Consider the following 16,435-nt stretch of genomic DNA (forward strand, 5'->3'; position numbering starts at 1 on the left):
ACTAAAAAACAATCAATTAAATATTAATCAAAATTTGGATCTCAATCTTTTTTCTTTTTGTTTTTGGTTCAATCAAATAACGAAAATCAACAGCAAAAAAACAATTCATAAAAAAATCTCTCTCTCGTCCTCTACTGTCCGTCCGTATTCTCTGAGTGTGTGTGTGTGTGTGTCTCCGTTTCCGTCTTCGTCTCCGTCTCTCTTCTGTCCGTCTCTTTCCGGTTCCGGTTGACCTTGTCTTTAACAGCAAGAAAACGCATCTCATCTTTCGTCTCGTTCCTCAGTTCTTCAGTCTTCTAAATCTAGTTGTTGTTTGTTTGTTGTTGCTTCGGTATTTTCTCGTTAATTGCTTTCCTCTCTTTTTTTGTTTTTTTTTTTTGTGTGTTTTTTTGTCTTTTGCTTTCACTTGAAGTTTTACGTACAAATTTGCGGTCGCCTTTCAATCATTCACATTTCTAATTTGCATTTCGCCTCAATTTCAGATGGGGGTTTCTTCTTAATTTTCTTTTCTTTTCTTTATGATTTTCTTATGCTAAAATTGTTTAAAAAAAATTTGTGTTTTACATTTATATTTATTTATGTATGTAAAAAAATTTGATTATTTTTCGTTTTTTGTTTTCTTTAAATTACATTTAATAATAGAATTTATTTCTAGGCGCAAAAAAAGAATAATCGAAAATTAAGTAAACTAGTGGGACGATGGGGCAGGGGGCAGGGACAGGGTGTACTTCTGGCCAACGAAAATCGAATAAAACGAATAAACGATAATCGAGTGTCAGAAGTGTGGTAGGGGTGGGGGAGGGGGTTCTAAGAGTTTTTACAAGTGCTCGCCCCTTGCGGGACTCTAGGGCTCTAGATTTACTACAAAAAATGTACATCGATGGAAAAATATCCTTAATTTTTTCATACACTCACACACGCATACCGCATATCGCATATGCGATCTCCTATATATAGTTTTATATATTATATATAATATTCATATTTAGTTAAGTTTTAGAGTATAATTTTTGCTTATTTTTGTGGCTCGCTGGGAGCTTGAATTTTTGTCGTGGTTGGTTTTTCTTTTATCGCTTTTGTCCCCCTCTTTAGTTTTCAGTTTTTTCTGTTTTTAAATGTAGTTGTAGTTGTGTTTTTTTTTTTGTAGGGTTTTTGATTCGTTTTTGGTTTTTCTTTCTATTTTCTTCCCCATTTTTCATATACAAATCCCTTAGCTTAGGCCTAAAAATACACTGGAAAATGTGTGTCCACACGATTACTGGCTAGGCGATTACTCTCTTTCTCTCGATCGATAAGTTTCGATTACCCATCGTCATCGATACATATAAATATACAATAATCTAAGGATCTATTTTTAAATTACAAGCACAAAAAAATTGGGTGATAAAAAAAATATGTATATATGTATATATAAATGGTTTCACTTTCGTTTCGTTTCGATTTGTTTTAGGGGTTGGAAAAAAAAATTGGAATCTTTAAAATTATATTACATAACGGTTATTGCTTTGGTATTAAATGCCTCTGGTCGTGTATTTTTTTTTAGTCGCCTTCAAGGAGCTTGGCTGAGTGCAGCTGGCGGTGTCGGTCTCGGTCTCGGGGGTGCATGGGAGCGGTTGCATGGGAGCAATCTTTTTGTAAAAGTTGCAGGGTATCCGTGGGGGCTGCTGCTGCTGCTGCTGGCGGTACATAACCGTAACTTGATGTCAACTTAGGAGAAGAGGAGGGGGGGAAGGTGTTCTATGTACAAGGGGCTGTGCTGTGGACATCTTTAAAAGATGCGCGACATGATGCGACTGCGACTGCTGCTGCTGGCCAATTGGTGGAGCGTTGGCGGCGGTGCCGTTACCAGCGGCCCCTGCAGCTGCAGGTGCGAGTGCGGATGGGGATGCGAGAGCGCTGGATGGGGATGCTGATGCGAATGCGGATGCTGATGCGGATGGAGATGTGCCGCAGCATGGTGTGGCAGTTGTGGCAAATGCGGGTGTTGGTGCGGGTGTGGCGGGGGTGGCGCGCTGCTCCAGCTGCTAAAAAGTCATGCCTCCTCCTTCAGCGAAATGGGGTGAGCGGTGAGGCTGGAGGACGCATTCGAGTCGTTGTCCCCGCTCACGCTGCCCGGCAGCGAGAGGTTGTGGCCCCCAACGGAGACTCCGAACTGTGGCGGATACCCGACCACGCCCATGGGGCATGACGGCGACAGCTGCGACTGCACGGGCATCTGCTGCTGCGACTGCTGTTGCTGCGACTGCTGGTGCTGCTGCTGCTGTTGGGCGGCCTGGGCATGCTGGGCGGCTGCCTGGAGCTGCTGGGCGGCGGCTTGAGCGGCCTGGGCAGCGGCCACGGCATTGGCGGCGGCTGCCGCCTTGCCCTGGTTCACGACACACTTCCGCATGTGCTTCTCGAGGGTGGAGGGGACGCTGAAGGGCATGTCGCAGAAGCGGCAGCGGTAGACGTCTTTGCCGGTGCGTCCGTGCGTCTTCATGTGGCGGGTGAGCTTCGAGCTCTGGGCGCAGGCGTAGGAGCAGAGCTCACACTTGTACGGCTTCTCGCCCGTGTGGCTGCGGCGGTGCACCGTCAGGTTGGAGCAGTTCTTGAACACCTTGCCGCAGAACTCGCACGTGTCGTTGCGCTGGCGGCTCTCCTTCTTCAGCAGCGGACCCTGGATGAGGGCGTTCGCGCCGCCCAGGCCGAGGGGCTTCAGCTTGAGGTTCTCGAAGAGCGCCTCGTTGCGGTGCAGGGCGGACATGCCCCACCAGTCGCCGCCGTCCATCTTCATGCGCTTGCTCAGCTCGAAGGGATTGGGGAAGGGATTGAAGAGCGGCACCTGGCCGGGCCCATCCTGCGGCTGCTGGAACATGTTGCAGTTCTTGGCGAACTCGTCCCGCAGCCGGAGCGCGGCCACGGGCAGGCCGTTCATCTTGTCAGCGCCACCCACTCCTCCCGCTCCCGAGGCGGAGCCAGGTCCGGAGCCACCACCACGGTTGTTGTTGTCCACAGCGGCAGCTGCGGCGGCTGCAGCGGCGGCAGCGGCCACGGAGGCGGCCTCCTTGCGGCCGGACTCCTGCAGCGCCTGCTTGTAGGCCTCGCTGTATTGGGCGATGTTCGAGAGTCCGAACTTGTCCATCAGCTCCCCGACCAGGGAGGTGGCCCCGGAGCTGGTCGTCTTGGGGCTCTGGCTCTTGCCGTCGATGCGGTTGCTCACGCTGAGATCCTCGGCCTTGTAGTCCATGTCCTCACAGTCATCCAGCTCGTCCTCGTCCTCATCGTCGCCCTCGCCATCGGCATCGGGATCGACATCGCCATCGGGATCGTTGTCCCCGTCGGCATCGCCCATCTCCTCCTCGGACTCATCCGGATTGGGATCTTCGTCGTTGTCCGCCTCGTTCGTCTCCAGCGAATCGGCATTGCTGCCATCGTCGGGCCCATCCTGTCCGTCCTGGTCATCGCCCGGACTGCGGTGCACCCGCATGTGCTTCATCAGCTTCTGGATGTGCGAGCACTCAAAGTCGCAGGCAGTGCACTTGTACGGCTTCTCGCCCGTGTGCGTCCTCTGGTGGATGATCAGGTTGTTCTCGAAGCGGAACTTCTTGTCGCAGTAGCTGCACGCAAAGCAGCTGGCCTGCTCCGCTCCGCCTACTCCTGCTCCTCCTCCCTGGCCGAGATTGAGGCCCAGACTCAGGCCGCCCAATCCTCCGGCTCCGGCTCCGACTCCGGAGCTGCTGCCCTTCGATGGTGGCGTGCTGGCCGACCGCGGGGTGCTGGCGAGGGCCAGGCAGAGGCTGCCGTTCTCGGAGCCCGCATCTCCGCTCTTCTCGGGGGGAGTCAGCGAGTGGGGCCGCTGGTGGTGGTGGTGCTGGGGGATCTGGGAGGGCGAGGGGCTCGCGAAATGCGGCGATTGCTTCTGTCGAGGACTCGGCGAGCTCGAGTTAACAATGCTGCCAGCTCCAGGGCTTGTTGTGCCCGCAAGCTGACGCAATCGCTGCGAGTAAAAATCCATCTGCTGCGGTTCCAGCTTCAGGGAGCCACTGCCTCCTCCCACCAGACCAGGCGTGGAGGCGCCTCCCACCTGCTGCTGCTGCTGCTGTTGCTGCTGTTGTTGCTGTTGCTGCTGCTGCTGTTGCTGCTGCTGCTGCTGGGAGCTGAGCGACGGTGGTGGCAGGGCGGCGGGCGGCACGGAGCCGCGCTGACTGCCGCTGCTGGAGCTCGAGGGCGGACGCGGCTCGCCACTGGCGACGGTAGGAACATTGGCGGACACATTCAACTGCTGTCCTCCCACCTGCCCGTTGGCATTGAACTGCGCCTGGGCGGCGGCGGCGGCTGCTGCCAGATTGAAGCCGTGATGCCGGAACTGTTCGCTCACCAGCTGCTCCATGCGGTAGTGGTCGGCGGGCGAGGGGCGGCCGTGGCCGAACAGTGGCGCCACGCTAGGAACTACATTTCCCTGGGCCAGCGCCGGCGGCAGGGGCATGCGCAGCAGCTGGAAGGGATTGGCATGCATCGCTTCGGGCGGCGCCAGCAGCGGATGATGCCGCATTCCGGCGGCCATTGCCGAAGCGAGGTTCTCGCGCTGCTGCTGCTGCACGCGCTGTTGCTGCTGTTGCGCCGCCTGTTGCTGCTGTTGCTGCTGCTGCTGTTGATGCAACTGCAACTGCTGCTGTTGTTGCTGGGGGGACGAGGCGCTGATGCTCACGCCGGCACTGCCGCTGGCGTGACTGCTGTTGCTGCCGCTGCCGCTGCCGATGCTCGTGTTGGCCAGCGACGCGGAGGATGTGGAACTGACGGAGGTGGACAGGGAGACAGAGGCGACTCCCGCTCCAGCGGGGCTGCTGCGCTTTATCGCCGCCTCAGCGGGCTGTGGACTAGCGCCAGCCGCAACGGCGGCAGCGGCTGCTGCAGCGGCTGCGGCGGCAGCCAAGGCGCTGTTATTGAGGGCGGCGGGCGTGGCCACGGTGAGGGTAGCGCCTCCAGTGGCCTCCACATAGATCTTGACGCCGTGCGAGTGCTGGACGTGCTGGATGAGGCGCCACGCGGATGTGTAGCGGGTCTTGCAAGTGGAGCATGTGTAATTGCTGGGCTCTGCAACGACATAAAGAGAGAGAGAGAGGAGGTCCTGTGATTAGTGGCAGAGTCTAGACCACAAATATTTCAAATATTAATTATAAATAGGGTGTGTGAGGGAGCGAGGGGGCGCGGGGCAAGGGGCAAGGGGCGCGGGGCACGTTTATTGCGTGTGGCATGTGCCAAATGTGTTGCCCAGGCAGCGGCAGTGGCAACGGAGATTGCCAATATTGCCTAGGATATTGCCGCACACACATACACACACATGGGGCACGTCCTGTATGTCCTGCGTGTAGTTTTCGCTGCGGTTTTGTCGCGACATTTGTTAATTTGCCATGGAACATGGGGCACGGGGCACGGGGCACGAGGCACCACCGCAAAACGGGAAATCGGAAATCGGAAAACGCTCACCCACCACCCCAGCATGTGTGGCATGTGGGATGTGGCATGTCCTGCCAGGACACACGCAACAGATGCGCCAGCGGGCAAAATGAAAATTTATGAAAAATGTGAAAATTTCTAATAAATAAAAATGGAAAACCGAAAAATATAAAAAAATATAAAAAGCGAAAGGCACTTCCTAATCGAAGGCGGAAACCACATGTCGCCAGGACATCACACCGAGGAGAGGACACACTGGCGGTGGACAAGGTGTTAATGCCCAACTATTACCGGGTCCGGGGGACGGGGGAATGGCGAATGGAGAATGGGGAATGGGGAAGGGAGGAACAACAACTACCCCCGACGGACGCGACGACGCTCTCTGCATTTAAATGACGCTTTAAAACGGTTTGCCTCCCGTCCCTTCGTCCTGCGTCCCTTTCAAAAATGAGAATTTTCCCAAAAAAAAATATAAAAAAATAAAAATTGAAAGGAAGACGAAGAGGAAGAGGAGCAAATGCAGGAGCAGGGGGAGGGGGAGGGGGATGAGTAGGAAAACGCCTGTCGCGCACGAGACACTGCCGCGGGGTTAAGCAGGACACGCATTCTCCACACTTTTCCTTTTTTTTTACTCCTGTATTTTTATGACGTTACGCGCGGCAGGACGAAGAGGACGAAGAGGAGGAGGTGGAGGCAGCTTCCTCTGTCAAAGGTGAGGCATGTTGAACATGATTTTGCCGCGACCCTTTTTTTGTCCCTCTGTAGGGGATCAGGGATCACGGGGATCAGAGGGGATCGGATCGGATCGCCTGGCCCCGCATGCCGCAAGCCTCGTACCGCATGCCGCACGTAGCGTAGCAGGAAATGCAAATGAATCTGACAGACAATTCATCGCTCGGTTTTCATCCCTTTTGTCAAGGGTTGCGCATGATCAGCAGCACACGTTCGCTTCCGAGCGTATATAACCATCATCATTATCATTATCGGCATAAAAAAAGAGGTAAAAGTTGTCGAAAAACATCGGGCATTTGATCCCCGATCCTCGATGCGATCCCTTCTTTTTTTTGTTGCTTTGCTTTGCCGTAGACCCGCGCAAAGCACGCGCCAAAAGGATGCGCCCTGGAAGGTGGAAGGTGATGTCCTTTGTTCGGAGAGTATGAGTGCCACGTTCTGATTCTGTCAGCTGCTCATCTCCCGCTCCCCGCTCCCTGCTCCACGCTCCTGTGTCTCCTCCTCCTGCTGGAGTGTGGAGGCGACTCAGCTCAAGTGACCGAAAGACGGGACGCCCGTAAGGCGGAAGCTGGTGGCAAACAAAGCCATCAAGTTGCCACAGGAAATGGCAAATTGACCGCCCGCCCGCCTGCCTGCCCGCCTGCCCGCCCGCCTGCTTGCTGCACCCGCTCCACGTTGCGTATGAGAGATGCGGAGGAGCAGCGGGGGGTGGCCAAAAAACAGCAAACAGCTCAAGAAAAAAGGGTTCCCTGTAATGGGATAATTGTTGCAGCTTTGCCAACTGTCAGCATCCCGGGGGCCATGGCGTCCTCGAACGCATTTGCATGGCCCTTGCTGGGCGAGTCGACCTTTTGCTTAAGCCCTTGGCTGTATCCTTTTCCGCTTTTTTCTCTCTGCCACACACACAAAAGGAGCCGGCAGCTCTAATCCTTTGCGGCCAAGGGAAGCAGCCAGCCAACCATCCAGCAAGGACGTGAAATTGCATGAGCTGTGCGCATTAGCCATTGATTCGGAAAGGAAAGGAAAGGCAAGGCGAGGAATGGAATGGAATGGAAAGGTACTACCGCGAGACTATGAGAGTGGTGTCGGGGGATGCCCCCGTGTATCCCATATCCCATATCCCATATACCGGGTCTCGCGTGTGTCCCGTGTGTCCTGGGGTCAGTCGTTTTTTAAGGACACTGGCTTAGTGCCAGCATGAGTCAATAATTGAATGGCCTGATGCTGATGCTCGATGTTCTGTGTGGTTTAAGCCGCATGCTATATCTATCTGACCCTTAACCCTTCGGCGACCTTCACTCAACCTCCTCCTGAGGCTGATGCTGAGGGGGAGGAGTGCTGATGGTGTTTCATTGTCATTGCGGTCGCCACATGCTGTGTGCCACCAAATTGATAATTAACACTCATACTGCCACTCACTGTGGCACTCGCACTCGCACAATCGCTCTGTGATTCGCTGACAGGTGAACAGCGTGGACCGTGGATTGTGGACCGTGAACCGCGGAGCGCCATGGAGCGGTGGCAAAAAGAAAACAAGACATGTTGCAACATTTGCAACGAATATCCATTTTGTTGACAGTTTGTTCGTTTTCGTTTTATTCATTCGAGTTTGAGTTCTTTTTTTTTTTGGTTTTTTTCTTGTTTCGTCCATGGATCAGATCAGACGGACAGATGGATGGATGGATGGTTGGATGGATGGTTGGTTGCCATGGCATGCCCCTTGGCCTCTCTCTTTCTCTTCACGTTTATAATTACCAAATGGCCAACAATGAATGGATGGCCCTGCCACTCCACTCCACTCAGTTTGGGGGGCAGGAGGCAAAGGAGTTGGGTTGGACAGCCAACACAGCGAAAAGAAAGAAAAGAGCGACAAACAAAAATAAAAGACAGATAGACAGACAGACACAGAGAGAGAGAGAGAGAGAACGTAGTGGGGAAAACAATGCGTAATTAACGCGGGGATCCCCAGTCGTATCTCTCCACATCCGCGCTTCTATCTCGGTATCTCGGTATCTGTGTATCTGTGTATCTGTGGCTGCATCTGTATCTGTGGATGTGCGTTGAAAGGCTGTCAGTTGTCGTCGTTTGGCATTGTCGGAGTCAAACAACTTTGTTGTATTGTCACTGACTTTTGTGTTGTGTTTTTTTCTGTTTTTCTGTTCGTGTTCATGTCACAAGCGCAGAAAAGTTCAAGGGTTAAACTGTATGTGTCGTCGTGTATCTGCGTATCTGTATCTGTGTATCTGCGCGCATCTCCTATGTGAAGCTGAGGGAGGCGAGCCTTCTTTCGGCTTTGACCGATGACCACTGCCGCGTGACCGTTTACCTGTGATCTATGCTCTGACCTTTGACCTACGAAGCACATACAGAGAGAGATCATGGCACGTGTCCAGCTGAAAAAGCTGACCCCTTGCCTTCGCTGATTCTCTGATTCAGCGATTCCTCTACTCTTTTGTGCGTATGTCAAGTCCAGTGCCAGCTTTTGCCCGCTTCTCTCCGCAGTGCCATGTCCTTTGTCCAGTCAAGTGGCTTCCCCCTGGCCCCGTGGCACATTCCTTCGCCTCCTTTGGCTGCTGTCAGGATGTGCTTCTGAGGCGGCATTCAAATTACCCTCGAGGCCCATCCTCGGTACGCAGAGAGGCTTTGTTCCGTCCGTCCTTAACCCTCTGCTCTGTCCCCCCCCCCGCTCACTCCCAATCTCCAATGCTGCTGCTGCTGCTGCTTTTTTCTGTCGCATTTTTATTGCTGTCTTTGGCTTTTCATCATCATTTGCATTGAAATGTCAAAGTCAAAGGGCAAGGGAATGGAATGGTCTGGTATGGAATGGAAGTTCAACTGCGAATGGAAGATGGCAAAAGCGGGGGTTGGGTATGGGACTGGGACTGGGAATGGAAGCTTCGATTGTCCCCGTGTCCGAGTGTCCCTGCCTCTCTCCTGCCGCTGCTGCTGCTGCACTCTCCGTGGCTATCAGAGTGTTGCTGCTGCGCTTTGATGTCCGTCCAGCCAGTGTCCGCATCCGCACTGCTTTTTTTTCCTCGGACGTACTGCAGCTGCAGCTTATCGCTGAGGGCCCGCGGCCCGATCAGCATTGCGACTTATCCACTGCTGCTGCTGCCGCTGCTGCTGCTGCTGGGCCGTGCCTCCCTTTGTGTGTGGCCACCACACATCAAACACATTTTTTGCCCGGCACAAAAATTGTTCCGCATCTCTACTCGCTGCTCGCTGCTTGTGCCCCTGGTCAAAACTCTCTCCCAAAGAGGACACTGGGCTGGGTGGCACTTTGTGAATTTTAATTTTGCCACCCAAATATGCGACAAGAATGGGGTGGAATGGGTGGGGAGGCAGAGACTCTGTGGCATGGGCATGGGGCACTCACCTGTGTGGACTGTGTTGGCCTCGGCATCGACCAGCTCCATTTTGGGCCGCTTGGCCAGGGGCTGGCAATCGGCCACGGACTGCTCCTGCTCCTGCTCCTGGTGCGACTCGGCGAGATGGGGCATATCCTCGTCGCCGGCGTAGGGCTCCTGCTTGACCTTGGGGGTGTGTGGATGCTGCTCCTCGTCGAGCAGATCGCAGCTGATGTCGCCGGCCGCCTGGCGCTCAATGGCCGCCGGACTGCCGCGCACGGATGCCACGGCATTCGAGTCCAAGGTGGTGGCTGCCGCCTCGCTGTCCTTGGGCGTTGTGTTGTCGTTCTCTGCACGAAATCGAAACGAAAGAAGAAGGAGGGGCTTGAGTACTCGAAGCGACCCAGAAGGACTCTCCACCGATGACTCACCGTCAACGAGACGCTTGGGCGTGCTGCTGGCGCCATCGGCCAGCAGATCCGCAGGACTTGGTGGCGGGGTGTGTATGCGGGAGCCGCTGGCCGTGCTGCTGGCCGCCGCCGCCGCTGCCGCTGCTGCTGCTGCTGCGGCGACTGCAACGGCCGCTGCTGTGGCAGAGGCGCCACCAGCACTGGTGACCACAACGGATGGGGCGGACTTGCGGCCTGTGATGGGTATGGCCGAGATCGAGGGCCGGCGATTGACGAGGCTCAGGGGGCGGCCCTCCTCCGCGTCGCGGTCCATCTGGGGACCCTGCGTGGAGCACTGGCCATAGTTCTCCTTGTTGCACTGCAGCACCTTGTGCTGGATGAACTTGACAATGTCCGAGAGGGCGAATGCCTTCTGGCAGGCGCCGCACGTGAGGATGTCCTGTGCGGCAACCGCATCGTTCTCTGTGGAGTCAGAATCTGCAAGTAGGGAGAGGAGCAGGACACGTTTGGATGTGAGAAGCGGTTCGGTTTAATGGCCTCTTGTAGCATTTAAGTTCATAAATATTCCCCCCTTTCCCCCTTCCCCGCGTACACCCGCCAATTGGCGACCCGTTTTATGGCCATCCAATGGTGGCCATCAATTCTGGCTTAATTCCAGAACGAAGAAAAAAAGATGGAAAGGGAAGGGCAGCCAGCCCCAGAAGGAAGCCATTCCGCGCCCAGGAATGTGGCATGTGGAATTGAATTGAATTTACTGTATCCCGGCAGGATTAGGAGTGGGAGTATCTCTAATTTAGTTCCCTTCCTTTGCTTCTTCTTCAACTGCGACTTGCCTCTTAATTCTGTCACTTTTATGGGGCACGCCACCAATTGGCTGTCGATTGGCGTTGCATAATTTGTAGCGGAACGGGGGGGGGACTGGGGAGCACAGCCAGACTTTGGATATCAAAAAACCAAAAATTCTGGGCATTTTATTCTATAACAAACCCATCGAAAGATCGGGAAACTCTTGGAGTATCAAACGAACAAAGACATTTATTTTAGAGTCCTTTTCCAGGCTTATTTATCGCCTGATAACTGATGGCGATATCGATATGTAGCTGTCCCTTAATTAATTGTATCGCATCACAAATTGCAAAAATCGCAAACCATGGCAACCCTCCATCTCCTTCTCCTTCTCCTGGCTTTTGGCACAACTCTCTATATTTACATATGGACAGGGGACAGGGGGCAGGCAGACTCTCTGCGGCAGATAAGCAGATACCAGGAGGAGTGGGAGTGCCATTGGGTGTGGGGGAGTGGCATCTACATATATGCACTTTAATTTATTTGCCTCTGAGCTGTGTGTCGCACGCCTTCTGCCTAAATGCCAGAAACAACAATAAAAATGCTGAACGGAAGGGAACGGAGGGGAACCCTCGGCCAACCAACTTCAGCTGATTTCAGGCCGCATTATTTGCATACACATGTGTGGCAGTGGCAGGAGCGGAGGGGGCAGTGGCAGTGGTGCAGTGGCAGTGGTGCTTTTTGGTGGTGGGATTGATTGTACATAGTTTCTTTTGTACGACGAGTATGCCCATAAATTCCAGTGGCTCAACTAAAATTGCTTCTCCTGCAATTAATTCGAGGCGCAATGAACTGATTGTTGCCACTGCCACTGCCCCTGCTACTGCCACTGCGGCTGTTGTCATGGCTTATCTGCCCCAGAAATTAGCAACACCAGCAACAACAGAAACTCTCGTATATCCTGGGGCGGTCCTGCAAACTTTTGTGTGTGTTTCCCGATTCCTTTTCATCGATGGAACTTGATTGACCGGACTAACTTCTGGGAGACCCACAACCCAACCCAACCCAACCCAACCCAAATAGAGGGCTGCCCCAGGGGCAATCGTCCTGTTTTTCTTCAAATCGAAATCTCATACAAGTTTTCCTGTGAGTTGTAAAGAATAAGAGTCACATATTTTTATTGATTCTATAGTAGATATACTATATATATATGTATTTTATTTTGTATGTCATAAACTATGGCTATGATTATAATGATCCTTAATCTATGGCGCAGGACTATCGATATCGCACTCGCAATTACCGCATGTCCTCCCGCTACTCCTCCTGCCTGTGTCTGCCAATCAATTAGGAAATATATCTATGAATTATTGACTCCCTGTCGCGCTTGCCACTTGCCACCACCCTCTTGCCTCTTGCCTCCTGCCTTCTGCCGCATCCCTTGTCCATTTTTTATGTCCAGTTTGAAGCAATTTGCGGTTTGGCCCCTGGTTCCCTGTTCCCAAAAAAAACCTAATGCGCCCTAAGCATTTGATCATCTCTGAGGGAACTTTTTTCCACTCCCATTGTCCGTGACCGCACATCCGCACTCCTCCTCTCTGGCTTTTCCTAACTGACTTTTCCTTCCCCATACTCGCATGAAGATATATTTTTTTATCAATTGATTGTTCGTCCTCTGCTTTAGCCGGGACGGGGGGCGGGTAGGGGTGACACACATATGACATGATGTTGTTTTCGGTAATTTTTCCTGATTGCCTGGGTGGCCCCTTGCCCCTTGTTACAATTTTCGCTTCATTTCGATTTGATTCGGTTTTGGGTTTCCCTTTTCCTTTTTTTTCGGTGTTTTTCTTTGGGTTTCAGTAAAAAAATATGCTATTTTTTTTTGTATCTCTGATGATGATTATTATTGTATTTATTGATTGGCGATCATTGGCGTGAAATCGATGCGCCTTGCAATTGGCCCAAACACAGGGGCAGAGGCAGAGGCAGTGACCGAAACCGAGACGGAGAGACCCTGTTTCTGCTACCTGGTTTTTACCTGCTGGCGCGGCTGCTGCTGCTGCTGCTGCACGTAGGCGTGGCCAGAGACAGGGGCAGTGACATAGAGGCAGGGGCGTTGCCTGCTATTTGCCTAAGCGATTAGATTAGATGTTTGTCCAGAGATTAGCCGGCAAGTAGGGGTTAAGGGGAGTCCATGAGGAGTCCATGAAAGAACAAAGACGGAAAAATACTTATTGACAGCCGCAACAGCAGCAGCAGCATGCAATATTGCGCCGCCAGCTGAAGAGGGTAGACCGATACAGCAGCTGCCTCTGCTGGCCAGAAAAGGTGAAAGGGTGGTGGTGGTGGTGGTGGTGGCGGTGGCGGTGGTGGTGCTATTTGTGGAGCTGTCAAATGTCAGACAGCGGTGCTGACAGTCCGCCTGACACAAGTGTCAACAGCACCAGGGTTGCCACGTACATGTGCGAGTGTTCTCTAAGCCGTGGCCAAAAGTCATAAATTGCATTATCTTTTGGCGTTGAGCAAAAACCCTTTTCGCTTCTCTCTATTCGCTATTCTCTTCCCGAAGCGAAACCTTTGACCAGATTGAATTGAGAGACGCATCAAATATATTTCCATCAGAGTGGCATAGCTGGTGCCCCCTGGTGCCTGGTGCCCGGCGCATAAGGATACAATATATATTGTATTTATTGATGCTGTGTGATGTCATACGCATACTCCTTCCTGTCCTCATTTCAGGATATGCGTAATTAATTCATCCACCCTCTCAGATATCCCACACATCCCAGATCCCCTTTTGGGTGGATATAAATTGAAGTGCCGTCGATTTGTTAGCCGCGTCTCGGCTTAAGCGAAATATTTACGAGCTGCTACCATTTCTTGCTGCGGTGCAGGGCGGCGCGGAGCGGGGCGGCCATTCACTGCACTGGCACTAGGTCCTGGCCAAGGACCAGCAGCCCTCAAAGTAGGACAATTAAGAATTAACATATTAATAGAAGTTTTGCGCAAATTATCAGCGACAAGAAAATATGAATCCCCACCAGAGACGACACTCCCTGCTCCTTGGATGCTGGGCTCCTTGGCTGCTTGGCTGCTTGACTGCTTGGCTCCTTGTGTGTATTTTTGTTATTTATAACATTTTCATGTTATTGACTGCCCCGCGGATTCCGGAGAAGGGAGGGTGTGTAGTTGGAGGCGTGGCAAACAGAAAACAATACGTTGATTGTGCTAATTTATGCCCCCATCCGTGGCACACACAGACACACACACACACACAGTCCATTCTGGCAGCAAGACAGAGTCGAAGGATTCGGTTTTATGGCCAAAAGGTTACGTGGGGGGGCCATAGAAGAGGCTGGTGGTTGGGGGAGGTGGATTCTAGTGTGTATATCCCCATAAAAACCAGGCAGAGAGCGCCACATGGTCGTCCTTTCGTCGTCCTCGTCGGCTGTTTTTAGGTGCTCCTGTCGCAAGGAAGCCCAAATGAAAAATGGCGTCACGGCCACAGGGAAAAACTGGACCAACTATCGAGGTAGGAGGGCGAAGGGATACCGAAAGCAGAGGAATCGTATCTCAAGCTTTGCTCAAGGGTCAATTCGAAGCCGTTGAAGAGAAGCGCGGGCTCTTTAAACACACGACTGTTGTGGCACTTGAGAAAAGAGAGAGATACAGATACAGATGCAGATAGAAAGTAATCTAGTAATTGGGGAAAAAGTACATTTGTACAGGTATCTTTAGGATAAACACCTTTCAACCTTCAATCACAACAGCAATTCGCAAAAGTGGCAGCAAAGAATCGATCTCCGAGTGGAAGGGGGGGGGCTACGGGGAGGAACCAATTATAAAATGACGCCAAGTGCTCCACTTCGTTGTCTTTTGGGTTAAATAAAAATACAACAAAAGGCCGTCAGAAATGCTGTGTAAATATTCGAAAAATGGTGCCTGTGACTGGTGTTATTTTTTGCTGGCCAACTCATTTAAAAAACAAAAAAAAAAACAAAAAAAGGTTAAACAAATTCGAAAATTCTGTACGTTTCTCTGTCGTTATATATTTTGTTGCACGAACGACAGATAACAACACACAGTGTCTGCGGGGGCGTTTGCATATGTGTGTGTGTGTGTGTGTGTGTGTCCATTACCCATACAAATAAGCAATAAGTATGTATTTTTTTTATATTTTTCGGTTTTTTGACAGTGACAAAGCGACGTCAGCAGCAGCAGCAGCGCCTCGGCGCGGGGCAGCTGGTAAAAAAAAACACTAAAGTAAAGTCGACTTAATTTGTTTAAACAAATTACACACACACACACACATACATGTATGTATGTATGTATTATCAGTGGAATGGAAAGGTGTTTAGCAGCTGAAACTATAACAAACACAGCGGCGACTCCCACTCCCACTCCCAGTCCCAGTCGGAGTCGGAGTCCCACTCCTACACAGAGTACTACTTCCACTTCCCATATATGTAGCCATATCCCGCCACAATGATTCCTGTTGTATGGGTTTCTCTCTCTCTCTCTCTCGAGTCTCGATTCTCCATTCTCCTCTGGGGGTCTCTCTCTCTCTCTCTCGGTTCTCTTATCAACAGCAAAAGGCCCTTCGCAAAGTGTTTTAGCATACAAAAATTTGGTTTTATTTGCCCACTGTCCGCCCCGAGCGGAACCGCTCCTCGCAGCTGGAACTCTGGGGCTCCAGAGCTGCAGTGGAGCTGCGGTGGAGCTGCGGTGGAGCGGTCTGCTGTGCGGCTCTGGAGGGTGGCAAAAGAAGCGGTTAGCCAAAAGCCAGAGCGCCGACTGCTGATAACACCCGCATATTGTATGTGCGTTTGCCCCCCGATTGAGGACAGTACGGACAGAGCACACGGGTAAGGTAACGCGTATCTGGACAAACAAACAAGCAAACAAATGAACAGCCAACGGACCCGGACCCCGACCCGTACCCATACCCGTACCCGTACCCGGACCCGTTCTCGTGGCTATGGGCATTGGGCTATGCTATGCCGCCAGGTTGAGTGAATGAGCCATATGCAAATATGGGCGGCAGCGGTCGCGGCCTGGAATCAGGCATTAACATATAGTATATCCATGTGTCTGTGTCTGTGTCTGTCTGTGCGTGGGTGTGTGTGGGGGGCAAAGCTGGACACACATGGCCGACTGATAAGCCAAAAGGAAATGGGTACAAGGCGAAAGACATGACAAAAAAACGTAAAGCCCAAAAAGAAACCCAAAACCAAAGAAAATTTCTATGAAATTAAGAATAAAATATGCCCCAAAAGGCAAGGCTAGCAAAAGGTGTTTAAGGGCAATTGAACAATATTATTAACATTATTTATTTATTGGAAAAGACTAAGAAATTAAGGAGATTGTTGTAGATGGTTTTTTGCTACTTTTCTATCTATCAAGGCATGGATTTCAAGATCCAAGAATTCAAATGGGAAGTAGTCCAATACTCCGCAAAGTTTGCTGTTTCCTCTTCCCCTGGACATCTATAGAGTTCTACTAAGCCAAGCTTAAGACTGTACCTCTCGGATAGATTGGCAGGGTGCACTCCTATTTGATGTTGGCTGAGTCTGTGTCGGTATCTGGGAGTTCTCCTCCACTCCGGAGTGTGTTCTGTAGGTGGACAAGGGTCCACCAAAAGGCCCGCCGCTCTGTTTGCCCAATGCCAGTGGAGAGAATGTTCCCATTGTTGTGGTACTTTCATTTTTGATAAGACATGTGGTT

General features: G+C 51.8%; 1 protein-coding gene across 4 annotated transcripts in view; it reads right to left on the reverse strand.

Moving 5' to 3' along the window:
• Positions 1 to 370: 370 nt before the first annotated feature.
• The window catches only part of Cph (BCL11 transcription factor chronophage), a 52,939-nt gene continuing 36,874 nt past the window's right edge, over positions 371 to 16,435 (reverse strand). For all 4 annotated transcript variants that reach the window (XM_033382709.1, XM_015186617.2, XM_015186618.2 and 1 more), the window contains 3 exons: positions 9,947 to 10,402; positions 9,545 to 9,865; positions 371 to 5,073 (listed from right to left, as the gene is read on the reverse strand). In XM_033382709.1, the coding sequence (XP_033238600.1) occupies positions 2,033 to 5,073; positions 9,545 to 9,865; positions 9,947 to 10,402 (3,818 nt within the window). In that variant the 3' untranslated portion in view covers positions 371 to 2,032. The remainder of the gene's footprint in view (positions 5,074 to 9,544; positions 9,866 to 9,946; positions 10,403 to 16,435) is intronic.

This window comes from Drosophila pseudoobscura, chromosome X (assembly GCF_009870125.1).
Source record: "Drosophila pseudoobscura strain MV-25-SWS-2005 chromosome X, UCI_Dpse_MV25, whole genome shotgun sequence".
Taxonomy (NCBI): domain Eukaryota; kingdom Metazoa; phylum Arthropoda; class Insecta; order Diptera; family Drosophilidae; genus Drosophila; species Drosophila pseudoobscura.